The sequence below is a fragment of the Onychostoma macrolepis genome, chromosome 14 (assembly GCF_012432095.1).
Source record: "Onychostoma macrolepis isolate SWU-2019 chromosome 14, ASM1243209v1, whole genome shotgun sequence".
In the NCBI taxonomy this organism is placed as follows: Eukaryota; Metazoa; Chordata; class Actinopteri; order Cypriniformes; family Cyprinidae; genus Onychostoma; species Onychostoma macrolepis.
In genome coordinates, this window is record NC_081168.1 from 19,570,707 (window position 1) to 19,591,405 (window position 20,699).

Sequence of the window (20,699 nt, forward strand, 5' to 3'; positions counted from 1 at the left end):
AAATTATATTAATTTCAGAAATTTACAAGAGGATGTTCTTTTGCTACACATATACATTTTTAAGTTGAAAGCATTTTTCAATCCAATATTCCCTGCTAAATTATGTAGTTAAATATTACATTACATAATTATTGTTAACTGCATTCCATGTTTAGTGGAATTCCATTCATTTCACTCTGGGGCCAATAAACAGGGACACACCTCCCAGCCAGACCTGTTTTGAGGGATATTATACAGACCAATGCATTTTGGATCGTGCTCAGCAATTTTTGGACAGACTGGAATGTTTATCCCTTAATAAAGAGAGAGACAATAGAGAGACTCTGTTCTCAGTGTTGTTGACGCGGGACGGTGGGTAGGTGGGGCGGAGAGCCATCCAAATATCAGCACCTCTCCTCCTCCTCCTCACTTTCAAACTATATGTTGCCGGTCATCAACAATACAACACTCAGAAACGAGCTGGAAGTAATCAGTTGCTAAGTGAAAGCTCTCTGCCTGAATTTACAAATACAGATTACCTGTTTAAAATCCAGAGTTCCTTCATTTAAGTATCATGACTGGAACAGCAGTGGTTCTGATGAGCCTTGTCCTCATCCTCTCTGTGGGTAAGTCACTCCCATTGGAATTTTTTTAAAAGCACTGCTATTATTTTATTATTTTAATCATTGATGTGTGCCATTTGCAATTTAACTACAGAATTATTGCAATGAGATTAATCCGACAGTACACATTTTTTTTTCAGGTGCAGAGGATAAATCAAGACTCTACCGCAGGGTAAGTCCATTTATGCACTAAAACTCAGAACAAACACCTATTAGAAGATGATTTATGATGCATGACTGTGAATTGTGTGTGTGTGTTTAATCTGACAGCCTGCATGTGGAGGTTTGAGCGTCAATCAAGCATGCCCTCTCAACTACTCTCCCGTATGTGGTAATGATGGCATCACATACGTCAATGAATGCACCCTGTGTGTGCAGAGAATGTGAGTCCATTCATTTGCTTCTGTTTATGTATAGGATAACAGCATTACTGTATGGATTTTGCTGTTAGTATGTGTTATGGTGTGGACACTGGGATTTTGAATCACTGATAGGGTGTTTGTTTTTTAGGCACACTAATGCAGACATTTTGATTGTGAAAGACGGCCGCTGCTGAGGTGGAGGACCTTATGATTTCATCACTTCACTTTTCATATCTATGTTTGTTTAAGAGTGTTGTTTGCTATGCTCATCCAGAGGATGTGATCAGTATACCTATAAACAGTAGATGTGTGAACACCTACCACATGTTAAAAGGAAAAATATTAAAAGCAAGTACTAATGTGTCGGTTTTATCACAACCGAGTGACTTTGAATGAATAGTGCTTTGATTTTCTACTAAGTCAGTTGGTTTCATGATACTGTCCCGTCTTTCTTTAACATTTCTTTCTATAATATAAATTTCTTCCTTTATTTCTGTAGGAACTGCTCTGAGTGCAATGTTTTAGGAGTGAAGTTTTGGAGTTACAGCTTATTTTTCTAAATATGTTTTTTTTTTTTTAATCTAACAAAAATGGAAATGTTACATGATGACAAGATGTGGGAAAACCATTTATACCTTTAATTTGTTTTGCTAATAAAATAAACATACTTGACCAAACAAATCTAAGCCTCACCAGCTTCACTTTGTCTTGCTTTTCTTTGCATGATCTTTTAACTCTCCTTAAAATTGCCAATGAAACATCTCGTTCTATTAAAAACATTGCTGACAGAATTTTTTTTTTTTTTCATTATGCTTTTAAATCTTCTAAAGCGGCTGATGTTTCGCAAACTGTGGCGGAACAACATGTTCAGAACTGTATTTTGAGGGACCGTATAGGCTGACGTACCAATACAATGACCGCTTACGCACATGTGAGTTTGTCAAAACATACTTCCGGTTAAAGAATAATATTTTGTAAACAGTATAATGTTAAATATTTAAAAATACAACGCGTTTTAAGATAAACGCTCTTTGAAGTTCTTCCTGAGGCTTGAAAATTAACATTTAATTCATGACGGTGCGCTTTCTGGATGACAGCTAAGCAGTTACGCCTCACAAATACTCTGAACTAACAATATGATTCAAGTTAAACATATTAAATAACTTGTATTTTTCCTGATATCCTTATGCTAAGACTGTTATCGGTCAACTTTCGAGGACTTACAGAGCACAAGGCTCTCTTAAGTCTTAAATTCAGCACATCATCTGTCATGGCCAAAAGCAAATTTGAATACGTGAGAAACTTTGAGCTCGACGACACATGTTTGAGAAACTGTTACATAGTGGTTCGGCTAGATGGACGCAACTTCCACAAGTAAGTGCTTATGTACAGTTACAACATGCTATTGCAGTCTTATGTTTGTACAATTTCGTAGAGGGTGGAAAATGAATGATGACTGAAGTTATTTTCAAGTGATCTTTATGATTCCAGGTTTTCTGAGCAGCATAACTTCATGAAACCCAATGATAACCGAGCTCTGGGTTTGATGAGCCGCAGTGCCCGTTCGGTCATGGAAGAGCTGGAGGACATCACTATAGCCTATGGACAGAGTGATGAGTTCAGCTTTGTGTTCAAAAGATCAACCACTTGGTTCAAAAGAAGGGCCAGGTACAATGCTGACACATTGCTGTAAATAAACACAGTGCTGGAATCTGCTTACTATCTTGATGCCAAACACCACAGTTAGAAGATGTTTGTCCAGTGTTATGCTGTCTAGGAAACTCACCCATTAAATGTTTTCCTTTCTCTCTACAGTAAACTAATGACCCATGTGACGTCCCAGTTTTCCTCTAGCTTTGTTTACTACTGGAAGGAGTATTTTGGGGAGCAGCCGCTGCTCTACCCACCCAGCTTTGATGGCAGAGTGGTTCTGTATCCGAGCAATCATAACCTAAGAGACTATCTGAGCTGGAGACAGGCAGATTGTAAGTGAATGTATTTAGTAGTAGATTTAGTGATGAAATGTGTTTGACTGTAACATGCATATAACAGTATGAAGTAGAATTATTTGTACTTTTGAAATTTCCTGTGATTGTACTTTATTTCATGACAAGCCTTTGGCTGTTAATATGATAATATTAACATGTTTGCTTGCAATGGAGCTTTAATAACATAAATATATTGTATTTTGATTGTGCATTAAAATATAAATGTAAAATAAAATCCATTATTTATTTATAAGTGTCTAAGAAATGAATGTCTAGCTATAGAGACTATTTAAATATTTAACATTGGATTTAGAATTGTTTCAGAATCTCAAAATGTTTACATTTCACGTGTGTTATTTCTATTCAGGTCACATTAACAATTTGTACAACACTACGTTTTGGACGCTGGTGCAGAATGGTGGACTGACCACAACGCAAGCTGAGGAAAGACTCAGTGTATGATCAGTTAAAGTATTATTTGTTTAGTTGAGTATTTTTATGTTTGTTTTGATTTGTTTTCTTTTCTACACAAGTTATCATATAGATTTGGATCGAGAGTTTGGATTGAGAATGCTTGTCACTAATGTAATATGAGCATGGCAGTATTTATAAGCTGACTAGGTTTTGTCTGTCTTTTAGGAATATTATCCAATAAACAGATTTAACCAGAAACATAATCAGAACTTTGCCAATATAATACATAAATGTTTAATTGTGCATTATTAGATTTTATTTTTCCATATATGTTTAAACGCATCTAATTCCAGTACAGTTATTTTGTCTGTTCACATTACATAACTGTAGTGTAACGAAGAAACTAAAAGTTTGCATAATTTTCCCCATATACAGGGAACACAAGCAGCAGATAAGAATGAGATCTTGTTTTCTGAGTTCAATATCAATTACAATAATGAATCCCCACTGCACAAAAAAGGCACGACTTTAATATGGGAAAAGGTAAGCTGCAGCTGCAAAACATTTTTTCTTTAAATGATCTATTATTTTAAGTGAAATTTTAATTCTCAAATTCTTTACTTTAGGTGAATGAAACCACAACTAAACAGATCAAGCGGCCAGATGAAGAAGAGACAGAAATTACTGTAACACGGACAAGAAAGAAAGTCACAAGTCATTCCTGTGATATCATTGGAGATCAGTTCTGGGATGAACATCCAGATATTCTGGAAAACGACCAGTGTTGATCACATAGTTAAAAGACTGTACCAGACCAAATGCAAGTTCATTTTTCCCTTTGGTATTTAATAAAAAAAAAAAAATTAAAGCTTTCTGTGTTTTATAGTTTGTCTAGTTTGGAGGAAAAGAAGCGGAATGAAGGGGGATGTTGCCATGTTATTTTTCCCCCTGAGATTCCTAGTGGAGATAAGGAATGACACAAGGATCTTATTCTCTCCTGCAGGGATGAGCATCTGTTTCACCTCACCCCCCACTGTTTCCTCTCTGTGTGGTGATGACTTTAAAAAGTCAGTTTTTCTCCAGCCAAATTTCAGTGTCATTACATATCCGGTATAACGGGGCACATGTAATGAAATGATAATTAAATAATTACTTTAAGAAATATTCCGGGTTAAACTCAGTCCACAGCATTTGTGGCATAATGTTGATTACAACAAAAATTCTTTAGATTTGTGGGGCACAGGTTCTTAAAAAAAAAAAAAGCGAAAATTAATAAAGTTTTGGTGAGGCCTTTATGATAGAAGTAAATGAGGCCAATTTTTGGATGATTTAAAATAAAAAATGTGAATCTTATAATTCCATAAAAGCACATAAAAATTGTGCATTGTTTAAAGAGCTGTTTAAGTTGAGCTCAATGCACAGCATTTGTGGTATAATGTTGATTACCACAAACAAACAAAAAAAACTATATAACAGAATATAATGTTTCAAATTGGCCCCCACTGCAACCCAGATATTTGCTTTAAAAATGTAATATCAAGGCTTTGATTTTTTCAAAGATCTGATGTAGTGTGTGCTTGTCTGGTCCTTTCTGTACTTTGATGTTGCATGCAATTAGATGAAGTCACAGAATTATTGCTCACGCAGCATGTAGTCTGATCATGAAATCTCTCTCTCCTTATCTGTGCTTCTAGTTTTGATGAATCACCCAAGCACCAACATCTCTCCTCTACACTACTCTCTGTGCTAGCTGTTTTGAAGCCAAGGTGTATATTATTACACACAATGTTGTGTGTAATGTGGTATCCCTGACCTCATTTCGTGCTTAAATTATAACAGTGAATGTACACCGTCACTGTAACAACTGTAAATGCCTTTCAAGACCAAGCATGAACTTGATATTTTTACCACTAATATTTTAGCAAAGGTCAGTATTATAGCTCACTCAGCATGCAGGCTGCTGATGGAAATCTTCTAGTTTCTTTTAGTTTTAATGAATTACACTTCACTCCGTGCTAGTTATTTTGGTGCCATGGAGTATTTTATTTCATATAAGGTTATATTGGGTATCCCTGACCTCATTTTGTGCTTAAATTAGCATGTTGTGACTGTAAGAACTGTACATGCCATTGAAGACTGAGTCTTCTAGTTTGGGTATTTTGGTTTTCATTGAATTAATCTTCATCATAATTCATCATAAATCATGTTTTTTTTCATTGTAGGGATCTGTTAGTATAGTAATGACGTGATAACGTAAATTTGACAGATAGATCGATCGATGTTTTTATGAATGGCAGAGGCAGGAGGCAGGAGGAAGGAGGGAGGTGCTTGTATCAGGGTGATATAGAGCTGTAAAGATGCGCTCCTCTCACTGCCTGGTTCGCTGCAGACACACAAATACCGGTGCTGTTCATCATGAATGCTGTTCATAATCGATGATAATTCATCGTGCACGGCTCGTTTATTTCGTGCATTTTTTTATTTTTACATTTTATGATGCTTCAGGGCGTGCATTTGAATCTCTGCATGGTCGCGGGCGCAGTGCAGTTGCGATTATTTTGGATATGTTGTTGTTGTTGTTTACATCTCTCTTTAATATGCGCTGCACATGGCGAGGACACACATACGGGTGAGTGCTATTATTTATAGTCATTGTAAAATAATATCGGATGCTCGTTTTGTGTTTCGTGGAAGTCTGTGTGGAATAAAAGATGCTGGAACTCGTTGGAGAGAAATTGTGTCAGATTGATTATTTATTGGTCGCGTGATTGATTTTTTTTTTTTTTTGCACTATTAGATGAACGTTGGCATAGAGACTCATCTCGCATCCATGACAACCCGGAGCACTTTATCACTTATCCACAGTGGATCAGCCAAGCCAGACACAAAAGATCTCATGAGGGCTCTAAGGTAATGCTGACTGGAAGTAGTGTTGTTTTGAGAATGAGAATCTTTCTAGTAGTTGTGCATCAGAGGTTCATTGTGCTGTATATTGTCAAACTCCACATTTGTTGTAAGATGGCTTGTGAATCAAACATTTTAATGTTAATTTAATAAGTGACTTTTTTATGAATATTAGAACATTCTAAAGAACCTTAGAATATTTCTTTGTTTTAAGCATATATTTAGTTTATATTTGCTTAATTTTGTTTTTCTCAGTATTATATATAGTATACAGACTATACATTATATTCTTCTCTCAGTATGCTCTCATGTTTTTGGACCCCACTGTATATATAATACCTATAAAACGACTTCATTGTATTTATTTTTTTTAACATCATCATCTACCACCGTTTTTGCATAATGGAATTTATTGGGTAATTCTATTCTAACCTGATTGATTTACCTTCCCAGCATCCATCTCAGGCAGAGGTCAAAATTACTGTGGGAGGAGAAGATCTGATTCTACAGCTCCAGAGAAATGAGTGAGTTTGTGCTCGTAGTCGTATAAATAAGCATCTCCATTCACTGTCCAGCTTTACTCCACTGTAGTAGCCACATATCACTTACCAACTGGAGGTGTCGTGACATATTCACAATGAAATGCTGTTCATAGCGTTGTGCCAAAAATACACATCTATGTGGTTTCCATTTTCATTTTGGCACAAGCAGATGTGCATGTGTTGATGGAGTGCGTTTGCACCGCACGAGTATTAAACCATATGGGAGTGACATTTGATACGCCTGCTCCAGGACACAGAAAGCTGAGCACATCACATGGTTTACTTTCTCCCCCTGGAGCGCATTGCCATTAGGGAGTAAGTTAATTAGTGGACATGATAACAGGTTGACAACAGAATAAATCAGGTCGATTATTTCTGAGGTGTATCATTGGCATTAAAAGGCTAGTGACATGACTTCTAAAGACCTTCCACTTTGCTTTTCCATGGCAAGGATTGTGTTGGATGCCTCAGAAAACCCAGGATGCAACCAGCACAATCCTGGGCTATTTTGACATAAAGGGGCACTAAGTTACAACTTACAGTCTTAAAGTAATGGTATTAAATGTTGCATGCATTGCAAAAATTAAAGTCTTACTCAGTATTTTTGTTTTCCAATAAATCAAGATACATTTACTTGGGATGCAAATGTAAAATGAAGTCTTTAAAATTGAACAAAATTGAGTTTATGCATAAAACAAGAACAAATATCTGTCAGTGTGGTGTGAAAGCTTTTTTTCCCTTTGAATTAAACTGAAGTCAGAACCACTTGGCAGATATTTCTTCTTGTTTTACTCACTTTTTTGTGATGCAGTGTGATTAGTAGTACATTTAAAGTTATTTCCATATTCTAGTGTTTGGGAGCATAAGTATTATTTTTTTGTGTGTGTAAAATTGATCAAATGTATTATTCTTTCATTTATTCTTATATTTCTTTCATTTATTCTTTAAAATTTCAGTAACACTTTAGGGACCAATTCTCACTATTAACTAGTTGCTTATAGCATGCATTATTAACAATGGCTGTTTATTAGTACTTAAAAAGCACATATTCTGCATGACCATATTCTACATCCCTTAATCCTACCCAATATCTAAACTTAAAAACTACCTTACTATTAATATACAGCAAATTAGGAGTTTTATTGTGTAAAAAGTTGTAATTAATGGTTTGTTAATGGTGAGAATCGGACCTTGAAATAAAGTGTGACCAATATTTATTTATTTCTTATATGGTACTTCTATGGCATCCCTTTTGGAACCTTTATTTTTAAAGTGTACATTCTGCCTTAAGTACACATTTTCTAGTAGTTACTAAGCCTTTAGTGTTCCATTTAAATGGGTCATATGTTGCGATTTCTTGTTCTCCTTTTCTTTAGTGTGTTGTGTAGCAGTTTGTGCATGTATAAGATCTGCAGAGTTACAAAGCTCAAAGTTTCCCACAAAAGGATTTATTCTATCTAAAAGAAAAGGCTGATCCAGATCGGGCTAAAATGCCTCATTCAAACACGCCCACACGTGTCTACGTCACAATGTGGAAATATTTGCGTAATGCTGCCCAAATGTGCACACAAAGAAGGAAGCCGTGGTTTCAGTAACCGCAGTAGTGTTGATGCAGCCATGTCAGGGAGACGCTGTGTTTCTATGCCAAAGCAAAAGCACTTTATTTGGCCTTCCGAAAGTAGATGCAATTAGGAATCTTTGTTGATTTGTTTACAACAGAACAGCACAACCCAAATGTTCGAATTTGTGCAATGCATTTTATGGACGAAAGTGCACGAAGGCTATTCCTTAAAAATAATGAGTCAATTCCGACTTTGCTATGACAATCTGGGCTTCTGAATCAGTGACTGTAAGTATGTTTTGTTATTAGTTTAAGTATTTGCTATTGACTGTTCAAATGCGGAGTTTTGCGCAGCGTAGAGTAACGCGTTGTGTGTGTGTGTGTGAGAGGGGAACAGGGTCACATCACAGCGGAGTGAACAGCCAGAAATCATAGCATGTCAGCTGTCTTAACCGCAGCTTGTGTACTGCATCATCACTGTGTCTGTCACGCGACTCTGTTGCCCTTTCGGGCTTGAGCTGATGGTAAAACTAACGACATTATTAACTGTCTTGATATTTACTTTGAAAGCTGAAGCTCGCGATTATGGTAAGGGACGTTACATTTCTGACACGTGCTTGTGGTGTTTGGCTAATCACAATGCACTGTGTCAGCTGGCCAATCAGAGCAGACTGCGCTTGTCGGAAGGAGGGGCTTTGTTGAAAACGACGCGTTTGAGAGAAGCGGGGCATAGAGGACCTACAATAATGTACAGTATTTGAAAAATAATGTGTTTTTTGAACATTAAAGCATGTCAACATATTCTGTTACACCAAATACACAAAATAATGATCTTTAAAATAGCATCATATGACCCCTTTAATTAAGAACTTGTAAACGGCTGTGGTGCAACTCTGCCCTGGTCTAAGTGGTGTTACATTAGTAAAGGTACTATCTAAAAAATCAGAGCAGATGGAAAAGCCATAGGCTACCAACTGAAGATCCATCCAGAGCACGACTCCATGGTGTCTGGCTGAGATAAGCCCAGAGGAAAACACCCTGCTGTGGACATTTGTTACAGATCCAACTTTGTTTAAAACATGTACTTTGGTGTGTTTAAAACAATTTGCACTATTTCACGAGCACTACATTGTGTCATCTTATTTTTAGGAAGGATGTGCTTGATAATTTGCAAGAATTTAGTCATGTTTTACACATAATATTGAGCAACATCCTAATTCACAGAGACATGTTGTTATTGGATTCCAATCTGATGCAATGTCAAACTGTTAAAAAGTCATGGTGACTGATTAACAGCAGTGTTTTGAAGATCAGCATCAATATATAACATTCATACAAAGTAATATTGTTTTAGTTCTGTTGTGTGTGAAGTACTGCAGAAATATAGAATAACTAGAAATGCCGGATTTTCATAAATGTGAGCATTTGTTGAGAAATAGTTAGCAGCTATGTTGAGTAGGCCTAGTTTAAACCCATTTAGCCACTTGTTAACAACCGCCTTTTTGAAGACAAGGAAAACATTTAACCAAAAACCCATCATCAAAGAACCTGAAATGCTAAAATGCTAACTAATTTCCAAGTCATGCTTGCAGCACTTTATTTGAGTATACTGATGTGACGTATTTCTACTTTTGGTGTCTCGGCAGAGCTATTTTTGTATGCCGAGGGTTTGAGTACTAGTATGATATTCTTTCATGTGTGGACTATTTATCGATTAAGGTTGTTGCAAAATCAATGCCTTGTTACTGCAGCTATACCATGCTCATCCCTGCATTCATATCCAAGCACTGAATATTAATAAAAGCTGGATTTAATTTCTCTTGTGGATAATTTTAATATTTGTGCAATAAAAGCAAGGGAAATGGTTTTAAAGATATCCATCTCTGTACAAAGGCTTGTGTTAATACTAATTGGGGTCAAGTTTCTCATTAATTAGAGATATTTTTCTGTCGTTGGTGTGTTTATGAGTCATTCCTACTTCTGAAAGCCTATGAACTAGTGTGTATCCCTCTGTTTAGCCTTTTAACCTCCATCTACATTCATGGGTCACTCAGTGGGAAAAACAATCCATGCTAATTAGGTTTCTTGACAGATGATTTTGAGTGCAGGAAATTATACCAGAAATTGCAGCTTCTCTCACATTACATTTACATTTACATTTAGTCATTTTGCAGACGCTTTTATCCAAAGCGACTTACAATTTGGGGAACACATGAAGCGATTCATCTTGAAGAGGCAATTCGACAAAGGAAGTGCTTGTAACACCAAGTCTCAGGCATTGTTTAAATAAGTACAAGCTAGCAAGGGAAGGAATAAGTAAGGAGAAAGATTTTTTTTTTTTTTTTTTTTTTGTGTAGGTTGAAGTCAAGTAGTGTCGAAAGAGATGAGTTTTCAGCTGTTGCTTGAAGATTGACAGGGATCCAGTACTCCGAATATGGGTGGGAAGATCATTCCACCAGCCAGGAATGGTGAACGAGAATGTTCTGGAGAGTGATTTTGAGCCTCTTTGTGATGGTACCACGAGGCGTCGCTCACTAGCAGATCTCAGACTTCTGGAGGATGTAGATTCTTAATAGTGAGTGCATGTAGGCGGGTGCTGAGCCTGTGGTTGTTCTATGAGCAAGCATCAGTGTCTTGAACTTGATGCGAGCTGCGATTGGTAGCCAATGCAATGAGATAAAGAGAGGTGTAACATGGGCTCTTTTGGGTTCCTTGAAGACCAGTCGTGCCGCCGCATTCTGAATCATTTGTAGAGGTTTGACTGTGTTTGATGGAAGTCCAGCCAGAAGAGCATTGCAGTAGTCCAGCCTAGAAATGACAAGGGCCTGGACAAGAAGTTGTGCAGCATGCTCCGTCAGAAAGGGCCTGATCTTTCTGATGTTGTGTAGTGCAAACCTGCAAGATCGAGCAGTCTTTGCAATGTGGTCTTTGAAGGTCAGCTGGTCATCAAAGATTACACCAAGATTTCTGACCGAAGTTGATGGGGTAATTGTTGATGAACCTAACTGGATCGTGATGTCATGCTGTAGAGTTGGAGCGGCAGGAAAGACAAGAAGCTCAGTCTTTGCCAGGTTGAGCTGGAGGTGATGTTCTTTCATCCATGCCGAGATGTCTGACAGGCAACCTGAGATCCTTGCAGCTACCGTTGGATCATCTGGTTGAAAAGAGATAGAGCTGTGTGTCATCAGCATAGCAGTGGTAGGAGAATCCATGTGCCTGTATGATGGGACCCAGTGATGTAGTGTATGTGGAGAAGAGGAGGTCCAAGAACCGATCCCTGAGGAACCCCAGTGACCAGTGTATGTGCTTTGGATACCTCCCTCCCAGGCCACCCTGAAAGACCTACCAGTGAGATAGGATTCAAACCAGCGAAGTGGAATTCCAGCGATGCCCAGTGATGAGAGAGTGGAGAGGAGTATCTGATGATTGACAGTGTCAAAGCGGCAGATAGATCCAGCAGAATGAGGACTGATGATTTGGAATGGGCTTTTGCAATTCGCAGGGCTTCAGTGACCGAGAGAAGCGCAGTCTCAGTTGAATGGCCACTCCTGAAACCTGACTGTTTAGCGTCCAGTTTGTTGTTCTGTGAAAGAAACAATGAGACCTGGTTGAAGACAACACGTTCAAGTGTTTTCGCTATGAATGGAAGGAGAGAGACAGGTCTATAGTTTTCTATAAGAGAAGTGTTTAATGTAGGTTTTTTGAGCAGTGGGGTTACCCAAGCCTGCTTGAACGCAGTGGGGAAGATGCCTGTGAGGAGGGATGTGTTGATGATGTGTGTGAGTGTCGGTAGGCGTGGGAGAGATTGCTTGCAGAAGGTGCGAGGGATTGGGTCAAGAGGACATGTTGTAGGATGGTTGGAGAGGAGAAGTTTGGATACTTCAGCCTCCGTCAGGGGACAGAAGGAGAAAATGGGAGGTTTAGCAGTGGAAGTGGTTGGTTGGGGGTCCTGTGTGCGTGGAGATGAGAACTGATTACTGATCGATCTAGTTTTGTCTGTAAAAAAAGTAGCAAAGTCATCAGCTGTAATAGAAGTGGTGGGAGGTGGTGGAGGAGGACAGAGGAGAGAATTAAATGTTCTGAAGAGATTACGCATGTCTGGAGCGCTGTTGATCTTGTTGTGGAAATGTGAGGATTTGGCAGTGTGGACATCAGCAGAGAAAGATGAGAGCAGAGACTGATACCTACTCAGGTCCGACGGGTTGTTTGATTTGTGCCATTTTCTCTCTGCCGCTCTGAGTTTAGTCCGATGTTCACGAAGAACATCAGATAACCAGGGGTTAGAAGGGGCAGTCCGTGCTGACCTAGAGGAGAGAGGACAAATGTCGTCTAGACAAGAAGTTAAGGTAGAGCATAAAGTTTCAGTAGCTGCGTTTACATCCAGAGATGAGAAATGGGTAGGTGAGGGAAGAGAGGAGGATACTACAGAGGAAAGATGGGAAGGAGAAAGGGAGCGCAGGTTTCGTCTAAAAGTAACCGGTAGGGGTTGGTGGCACACGGGTAGCAAAATGTAGTGTAAATGTAATGAAGAAATGGTCCGAGATATGTAGCGGTTGTACCAGAATGTTATCTGCAGTACAATTGCGTGTGTAAATTAAATCAAGTTGGTTGCCTGATTTGTGCGTGCTAGTAGTGGTAAGGCGATTGAGATCAAATGAAGCTAGTAGCGAGTGGAAGTCTGTAGCATAAGGCTTGTCTAGGTGAATGTTGAAATCACCAAAGACTAAGAGTGGAATGCCATCCTCCACAAAGAGGACAACAACCCGTCCAGCTCCTCTAGGAAGGTGGCTAGAATTTGTCCAGGGGACGGTAGATTACCACAATCTGGAGTTTTATCGAGCTGATACAGTAATGGCATGACATTCAAATGAGTTGTAATTGCAAAGGGTAGAGTGGGTTGAGTATTTCCAATTGTGTGAAACGAGCAGGCCAGTACCCCACCCCGACCAACTTGACGCCAAGTATGAGAGAAAGAGAAATTAGTAGAGAGAGCAGCTGGGGTTGCTGAGTCTTCTGGACGAATCCAGGTCTCAGTCAAGCCCAAGATGCTGAGAGTGGATTTTAAAGAAAAGGCAGAAATGAAGTCAGCTTTGTTGACGGCTGACTGACAATTCCAGAGACCCACAGAGAAAGCCAGAGGTGTAGTGGAAGATGTAGAGATAGGGCGTAGGTTAGCAGTATTACGTTGCCGTCTGCGAGTGATGTTAGAGCGTGGCTGAGAGAGAACCGGAATGTTTTGGAGACACATGATAGAGGTAGAAGGAAAGAGGATAGGAGAGCAGAGTGAGGAAGGAAAAAAGATACTTAAGTGTGTAGCTCGGTGTCGTTGCTCGGTTCAAGTCGCACAGGAAATAGTCGCAGGTCTTTACACTCCTCGGTCTTCACACGAGGAGGCTGAACACGACGGCTGAACGCTTCCGCAGACGCTTCCGCGTCAGCGCACACACCTCAAACAAATACACAGTCTAGAGTGGAAAAAATAAATAAATAAAAAAAAAAAAAAACCTGTGGTCGCTTTCAATTAGCACAACCACCAGCCAATCGCAGGGCAATGGCTCAAATCGAAACTAACACTTCGCACTTAAGTGCAGGAAAGGAGTTTAAGCTAAAGGGCAGTTATTATAATGATCAATAAGTGCAATCAAAAATATAAACCACAACGAAAAAGCAGAATAGAAATAGGTAGGAAACGAACTATTCTTTCCTAGCAACAAGGAATTAATTTAAACAACAGAGCTAAGAATGAGTATTAAAACACTTACGCACTGCCGTCTGTCTCTTCTGGTGACTAATCGCCTTCTCCCGGGGTCTAACAGTGCCCGAACAGTTTAAATAGTTTTTACAGTCGCTGTGGTCGCTTTTAATTAGCACAACCACCAGCCAATCGCAGGGCAATGGCTCAAATCGAAACTAACACTTCGCACTTAAGTGCAGGAAAGGAGTTTAAGCTAAAGGGCAGTTATTATAATGATCAATAAGTGCAATCAAAAATATAAACCACAACGAAAAAGCAGAATAGAAATAGGTAGGAAACGAACTATTCTTTCCTAGCAACAAGGAATTAATTTAAACAACAGAGCTAAGAATGAGTATTAAAACACTTACGCACTGCCGTCTGTCTCTTCTGGTGACTAATCGCCTTCTCCCCTCACATTAAACTGCCACTGAGGTCTCATTTATACTCAATCACATATTGAACTGATAAATCTTCAACAGTTAAAGCCAGTTTGCTTTGTTGACTGTTTTTGTTTATATGCACATTAACTTTTAGCACTTTCAGCTAAAAGTTTATATGAAATACACGCCATAATCCAGTGCATTCCATGTTAGAATGCTGGTATATAATGCTTTCTTAACAAGTTTCTTAGCTTTTTAAGGATTTTGTTGCTGCAGTGTTGATTCAGGGGAATGTTTGGCTGTCAGTGATGTAAATGTTAAACATTTTCTGCAACAATGGTATGAAGCTGAATCTCTGTACTTTCTGCCGCCTTGTTTAGTCGTACGTCTTATTTGCTCCATTTAAAAGTAAGTGCTCATGCATAGAATATCAAAAAGCAGCTGTGAATCTCCAGGCACTGTAGTCAGTGGCCGTCATCCAGGATAGATCCATCACAGTCTGAAGGAAAAGCTTTTGTGTGTGTGTGTGTATGCTGGCGGAGTATCCAGGCTTTTATTCTAATGAATGTTTGCCCTCATGGACCCAGAGGAGGTGATTGGGTTTAAATCCAGGCAGGGCGCTGCTGATTCAGTTTTTCTGAGGGTGGCGAGTCTGGGGTAGTATGAATTGAAGGTCAGCCGAGAGATCTTATTCAGGGCTCAAGTTTTCCGAAGTAGCAATGAACCCCAAACTAGAGTCTTCATTCTCTTTTGCACCCATATACATTAGGATAATTCATGACAGACTTTAGACTGTTTGCTGACCTACCAGTGAAGTTTCTTTCACTCTATCCCTCTTGCATTTCTGTCTGTTTTCTCTCTCCGTAGGGCTGACAGGTCTCAGAGGATACATTAGTCTCGGGTCTGACGCCATGTCCTCCCTAATAGTTTCTGTCTAAATGCTTGCTTGTGACATCAGAATGATACATAATCAGGGGATTATATTAGGTCACTAGCGGTGATTTATTTAAAGTCAACCTGAAATGGCATTCGCAACCATTTTGCTTTTATAGTGTGTCATATTTTGGAATCAAATAGAAATTAGGTAGAGCAGGACTTGGGTTTACCATCTGGAGTTGATTGGATTGTAAAAAATGGTTGTTAGGTAGAAAATTGGAGTCAGGCAGTTGGTGTATTGGATTCTGTTGATGAAATATTACAAAGAGACTAACATTTGTGCACCAACAAAATCATTCACAATAAGTCCAGGAATGTGCATTAACTCTGTAAAGCTTGAAATAATAGTCAGGAAAATCAATTTTTTTGAACTTTTAGGCAAAATATTAAAGAAAAGGGTTTGCATATGTGTTTTTTGTTGAGTATCATATTTGATACATCAGGCTTTTACAAAACATATAATGAAATGCAATATAATGATGATTGAAAGATGAACTTTAATAAATCTTCCTAAAAATCCCGATGACACATATTTAATGTTCATTAACTATCAGATACTCGCATTTTAACGTGATTTCTTTTCTTTTTCTTATGATGTATGGATAGTTATTTCAGGCCAGTAAATGTTCATCTTGAAATATAACTAACAAAATAAAGTTATTCTTAGGTTTACTTCATAAAAATCAGTATGGATTTCACTACAAAAAAAAAAATACACATGTACCTTTTACCTGAAATTTTCCTAAAAAGCCTTTTACTTGCTAAAAAAGTATAAACTATCAATCAGATGACAGAAAGATTTGCCTCAGAAATTTGTGTATGAAATATGATACAGTCTTTATAGGGTTAAGAAAGTAAATGTGTTCAATATTGATTTTATGCTGAGTTTAATGTGTGCGTTCTGCATTTTGTTGCTTTTGTTTATTTTCTTAAACATGCATTGGCTTGTTTGACTTTCAAATGACCCCTCTGGGAGGCTGACTGGCTGTCAGTTAGAGGACAAAGTGCTCAGACAGGCTTTTAGGCTTGCATACGCTCCTGCAAAGGGCAATAAATGCCCCTCCATCACAGCGATGGCCAAGGCAATGCCCTCAATTACATCATCCTCCCCTCCAGCCCATCTCCTCTCCTCTTTTCGCCCTTTCCAATCATTCTCTGTCTGTTTGTGATGTCCTTATTTCATCTTTCTCTCTCCCTCCTCCCCCCTCGCCCCCCTTCTTGAATGATGTCATTTGATATGAGGAGAAAATGTGGCCCACTGACCCTTGAGAGGCAGCTCGTCTATACTGAAATGAGCTCTTTGTCTCAGCTGCTGCCAGACGGCCGTGTCTCAAACACACAGCTCTTCATCACTGCATCTGTTGGGCCCCGTGCCAACCCTTTTAGTGCTCTGTGGGTCGAAAATCATTCCTATCCATTTTGCATCTTTGTGTTGTAATATATGAATATTCTTTTTCTATATTATACAGAGAGAGAGAGAAAGAAAGATTATTTATTAACATTTTAAATGTAAATTTTATTTGCAGCAAACTTGAGCTAAGGAATTTGACAAAAAGCTAATTTGCATGCAATCCTGTTCAATTTTGACCAAGAGTTTACCACAGGGATTTTTCAGAACACCATACTTTTCTAAGGGCCTTTATTATTCTCAAATCGAACAGTTTATTGAACCTTTAGACATAATCTAGAAAATAATAATAATAATAAGATTTATATGTTTTTGTTGAGTATATTTGATAAATCATGTTTTTTTGGCTCACATAGTGTAATATAGGAGAATATGGAGCTCATACTCTGAGGAAAAAAAAACACCTCAATTTTAGGAGGCCAAAAATGATCAAAAAACATTCAAGTTAGTGCAGTTTCTGATATTTATGAGGCCGAAAAGATTAATTTTATTTATATGCTTTCAGTGAGCATATAAATATCAGTTGTCACTCTATATCACCCAGTAATATGTCTTAAGATAATTTTTTAAATGCTTAGTTTTATGATCAAGCGCTGTGTAGTGTTCATTGTGTGGGCAAAACACAATGCAATGCAATATAGTATTGTTTGAGAGATGTTAAATTAACGTTGCTTAAAAGCCTGATGTATCATTTTTGATACTCACATTTTAACATGTTTTTGTTTTGTTTTTTTAATTGATGGAATATGAATACAATATGTGACCCTGGACCACAAAACCAGTCATAAGGGTCAATTGTTTCGAAATTGAGATTTATACATCATCTGAAAGCTGAATAAATAAGCTTTCCATTTCCATTGTTATGATAGGACAATATTTGGCCGAGATACAACTATTTGAAAATCTGGAATCTGAGGGTGCAAAAAAATCAGAATACTGAGAAAATCATCTTTAAATTTGTCCAAATGAAGTTCTTAGCAATGCATATTACTAATAAAAAATTAAGTTAATAAAATTAATATTGATATTTTCACAATATTTACGCTTTCAGAAATAAAGGCTACATTTGTTTACATTTTGCAGAACAGACGGAAGCAGATCCGTCAATGTGCATTTGTTTCGTTATGTTCAGATGTTCTGTAGCGGTCATGTGAGGAGTTTTCACTCTTCTCCGTGTCAGAGGTTATATACATATATACATTTATTATACATAATTAATATACTTTAAAATAATTGTATTTAATTCAGTGATGCAAGTCTGAATTTTTATCAGCTGTTACTCCAGTTTTCAGAGTCATATGATCCTTCAGAAATCATTCAAATATATTGATTTATTACCAGTGTTGTTGAAAAAACAAAAACAAAAACAGCATATGCTGGTTAGGTATGTTTTGAAGCTGGGATGCTGGTTTATGCTGATCATGTGCTGGTCTTGAGCTGGTCGGACCATCTTAGGACCAGCACATGACCAGCTAAGGACCAGCTTAAATCAGCTCAAACCAGCATCCCATGCTTCAAAACATACCATGCCAGCATATGCTGTTTTTTCAACAGGAACAGTTTTGCTGCTTAATATTTTTGGAACCTGTGACATTTTGTTCAGGGTTCTTTTATGAATAGAAAGCTAAAAAAGAACAGCATTGATAATAAATCAGGCTGATAAAAATTCTGATTTGCATCACTGAAATAAATTACATTAAAAAAAACATTAAAAGTATTTTGAACAGCAGTGTGTGTGTGTGTGTATGTATGTATGCATGTATGTATATAAAATTTTATCTAAATATCTATTTATCTAAATAAAAGTATACTATATGCAGTATATGATCCAAAGTAACTAGTAACTAACTACTTGAGTAGTTTTTTTATCCGGTACTTTTTTACTCTTACTCAAGTAACTATTCAGACTATTACTTTTACTTTTACTTGAGTAAATATTTCTTCAAGTACTTTTACTTTTACTTGAGTACAGTTTTTGGGTACTCTACCCACCTCTGGCTACAAATATACCCCAGCGACTTAAGACTGGTTTTGTGGTCCAGGGTCACATATAGATAATCAAGTAACACCAAGTTGGTTTAAGTCCACTAAGTGTTCATCTTTAAATATTACTAACAATATAAAATTGACTTTATAAAGTTTACTTTATAAAAATAAAGATTTCACAACAAAAAAGACAATATGCTAAATAAACCCCTTTGTAATAGAGACAAAAAATTGTAATAAAGATGGGAAATACAATTTAATTGCCAGTAAGAAATATTAACGGGCGGTCACGACCATTGGCGAATTAAGAAAACAGTTATTCAGTGGCTCGTTGCGCAGTTAGTCTAGTTAGTTTGGACCACACTCAAACTCTCTGCAGGATCTATTTTTGCCAGCGTTTGTTTTATAGGTGTCTATTGTAAGTGTTTGTTATCGTGTAGCTAAAACAACTGCCAAGGCGCCACTTAAAATTTCTGTTAATCGCCCACCTGGTAGGCACAACATCCTTCTTTCTGTCAGTAAAATTCCTCCTATCTCTTTCTCACTCACTCTGTTTTTCCAGAGCCTAAGGGACTATAGCGTCATGCTCAGCCAGAGTCAGTTTATTGTTAATTTATGAGTCTTCTTGTTGGCCCAGGGGCTGTTTATGGCTGGGCTCAATATAGCATCACAGTTTGGGTCATTGGGCGGCAGTGTGGCAGATTAAGTGCAAGTCTTGTTTTAGTTCCCTCTATACTGCTCAGCAGAGGGTTGGATCAACAGGCGTGCATTGTTTGAGAGGTTATTAGATACACTCAAGAACCCTTTTGGCCTACTACCCCATATTTTGTCCTGAGTGCTTTTCCACAGCCTTCGATTGTATTTGGAAGCAGAATGACCTTGTTGGTGTTTGCTGTCAAATGAAAAATTCTGACATAGCAAATTATACGCCTTTATTTGTCCATCAAAAACTGACTGGGCCTCCAGTAGATGTTGTCTCAGATTGTTGTTGTCTTGTAAAAATGTGGTCAGTGCACACTTTTCTTTTCAAAATGAAGACTATTCATTAAATGTCAGTCACCCTCTTAAGTTCCTATGCTTAATTAGATTTCAGTGCTAACATTTGATTACAGGGTGAAAAATGTTCATCCATAAGTGTCTTATTCTTATTGTTGAATTGGTGGAATTCTGTCCGCTTTGCTCTCAAGCCTAAGGAGCTCATGCTTGCATGTATTTTGCAAATATTTGCATATATTATGCTTAAATCAAACAGGAGAGGGATTTATTTCATAAATATCAATCATTTAGTATATTAGTATATACTAATAGGGTCTGTTTCCTCTCATACTCCACCCAAAAATGAAAATTATCTTATCATTTACTCTCCTGTCCCAAATGTATATGGCTTTCTTTCTTCAGATAAACACAAACAAAGATTTGTCGAAAAATAATCAATCTCTGTGAGTTCATATAATGCAAGTGTACAGGAAGGCTTCAAAAAGCACAACGGTAATCCATATGGTCCTAGTTGATAAATCAATGTCTTCTGAAGTTAAACGAGGTGTGTGTGGGTCATTTTTGGTGGATTTTAGACTGAGAAAGTTTGCTGAAAAAACATTTTTAGTCTTAACAGAGGGAAAAAAACGTCTGACTATCAGAAAAACACACTGGTCAAGCTAAAACTAGGATAACATAGTAATCCTGACCAAATAGGATAAACTAATGAAAGCTAATGGCTAGGAAGGGAAAATATGCTAGCAGAGGATTAACATTCAGGAATAATTCAAAAAAGTAATAAATATTTTAATGTTCTGTTTATATTGATACAACAGTCAGTGTGGCCATGTTAATGATTTAAAATGAAGAAAAGAGAGGAAGGTTTATGACTAATACTTACTTT

At 37.6% G+C, this 20,699-nt stretch overlaps 3 protein-coding genes across 5 annotated transcripts in view; all 3 read left to right on the plus strand.

Moving 5' to 3' along the window:
• Window positions 1-259: 259 nt before the first annotated feature.
• On the plus strand, window positions 260-1,684 carry LOC131553747 (probable pancreatic secretory proteinase inhibitor). The gene is made up of 4 exons (XM_058798602.1): window positions 260-605; window positions 743-774; window positions 873-985; window positions 1,113-1,684. The coding sequence occupies exons 1-4, from the start codon at window positions 554-556 to the stop codon at window positions 1,156-1,158; spliced, it is 243 nt and encodes an 80-aa protein (XP_058654585.1). The 5' UTR covers window positions 260-553; the 3' UTR covers window positions 1,159-1,684.
• A 134-nt stretch (window positions 1,685-1,818) lies between these two features.
• On the plus strand, window positions 1,819-4,589 carry thg1l (tRNA-histidine guanylyltransferase 1-like). Of its 3 annotated transcripts, none has more exons than XM_058798599.1 (7): window positions 1,819-1,895; window positions 2,159-2,338; window positions 2,456-2,632; window positions 2,780-2,949; window positions 3,320-3,408; window positions 3,802-3,909; window positions 3,993-4,211. In XM_058798599.1, the coding sequence occupies exons 2-7, from the start codon at window positions 2,235-2,237 to the stop codon at window positions 4,152-4,154; spliced, it is 810 nt and encodes a 269-aa protein (XP_058654582.1). In that variant the 5' UTR covers window positions 1,819-1,895; window positions 2,159-2,234; the 3' UTR covers window positions 4,155-4,211. The 3 variants fall into 3 exon arrangements, with proteins under 3 accessions (XP_058654582.1, XP_058654581.1, XP_058654583.1); XM_058798598.1 differs by having other exon boundaries at window positions 1,875-2,068; window positions 3,993-4,213; XM_058798600.1 differs by lacking the exons at window positions 1,819-1,895; window positions 2,159-2,338 and having other exon boundaries at window positions 2,566-2,639; window positions 2,876-2,949; window positions 3,993-4,589.
• A 1,082-nt stretch (window positions 4,590-5,671) lies between these two features.
• The window catches only part of adam19b (ADAM metallopeptidase domain 19b), a 40,932-nt gene continuing 25,904 nt past the window's right edge, over window positions 5,672-20,699 (plus strand). The window contains exons 1-3 of the mRNA XM_058798596.1: window positions 5,672-5,995; window positions 6,164-6,276; window positions 6,724-6,794. Of these exons, the coding sequence (XP_058654579.1) occupies window positions 5,860-5,995; window positions 6,164-6,276; window positions 6,724-6,794 (320 nt within the window). The 5' untranslated portion in view covers window positions 5,672-5,859. The remainder of the gene's footprint in view (window positions 5,996-6,163; window positions 6,277-6,723; window positions 6,795-20,699) is intronic.

Bases quoted from the DNA above. Each gene is read 5' to 3' on its own strand.
- LOC131553747 (XM_058798602.1), top strand. From the start codon at position 554: ATGACTGGAACAGCAGTGGTTCTGATGAGCCTTGTCCTCATCCTCTCT. The intron at 606-742 runs GTAAGTCACTCC...TTTTTTTTTCAG, and splicing joins TGTCCTCATCCTCTCTGTGG to GTGCAGAGGATAAATCAAGA. The intron at 775-872 runs GTAAGTCCATTT...TTAATCTGACAG, and splicing joins AATCAAGACTCTACCGCAGG to CCTGCATGTGGAGGTTTGAG.
- thg1l (XM_058798598.1), top strand. The intron at 2,633-2,779 runs GTACAATGCTGA...TTCTCTCTACAG, and splicing joins TGGTTCAAAAGAAGGGCCAG to TAAACTAATGACCCATGTGA. The intron at 3,409-3,801 runs GTATGATCAGTT...CCCCATATACAG, and splicing joins AAGCTGAGGAAAGACTCAGT to GGAACACAAGCAGCAGATAA.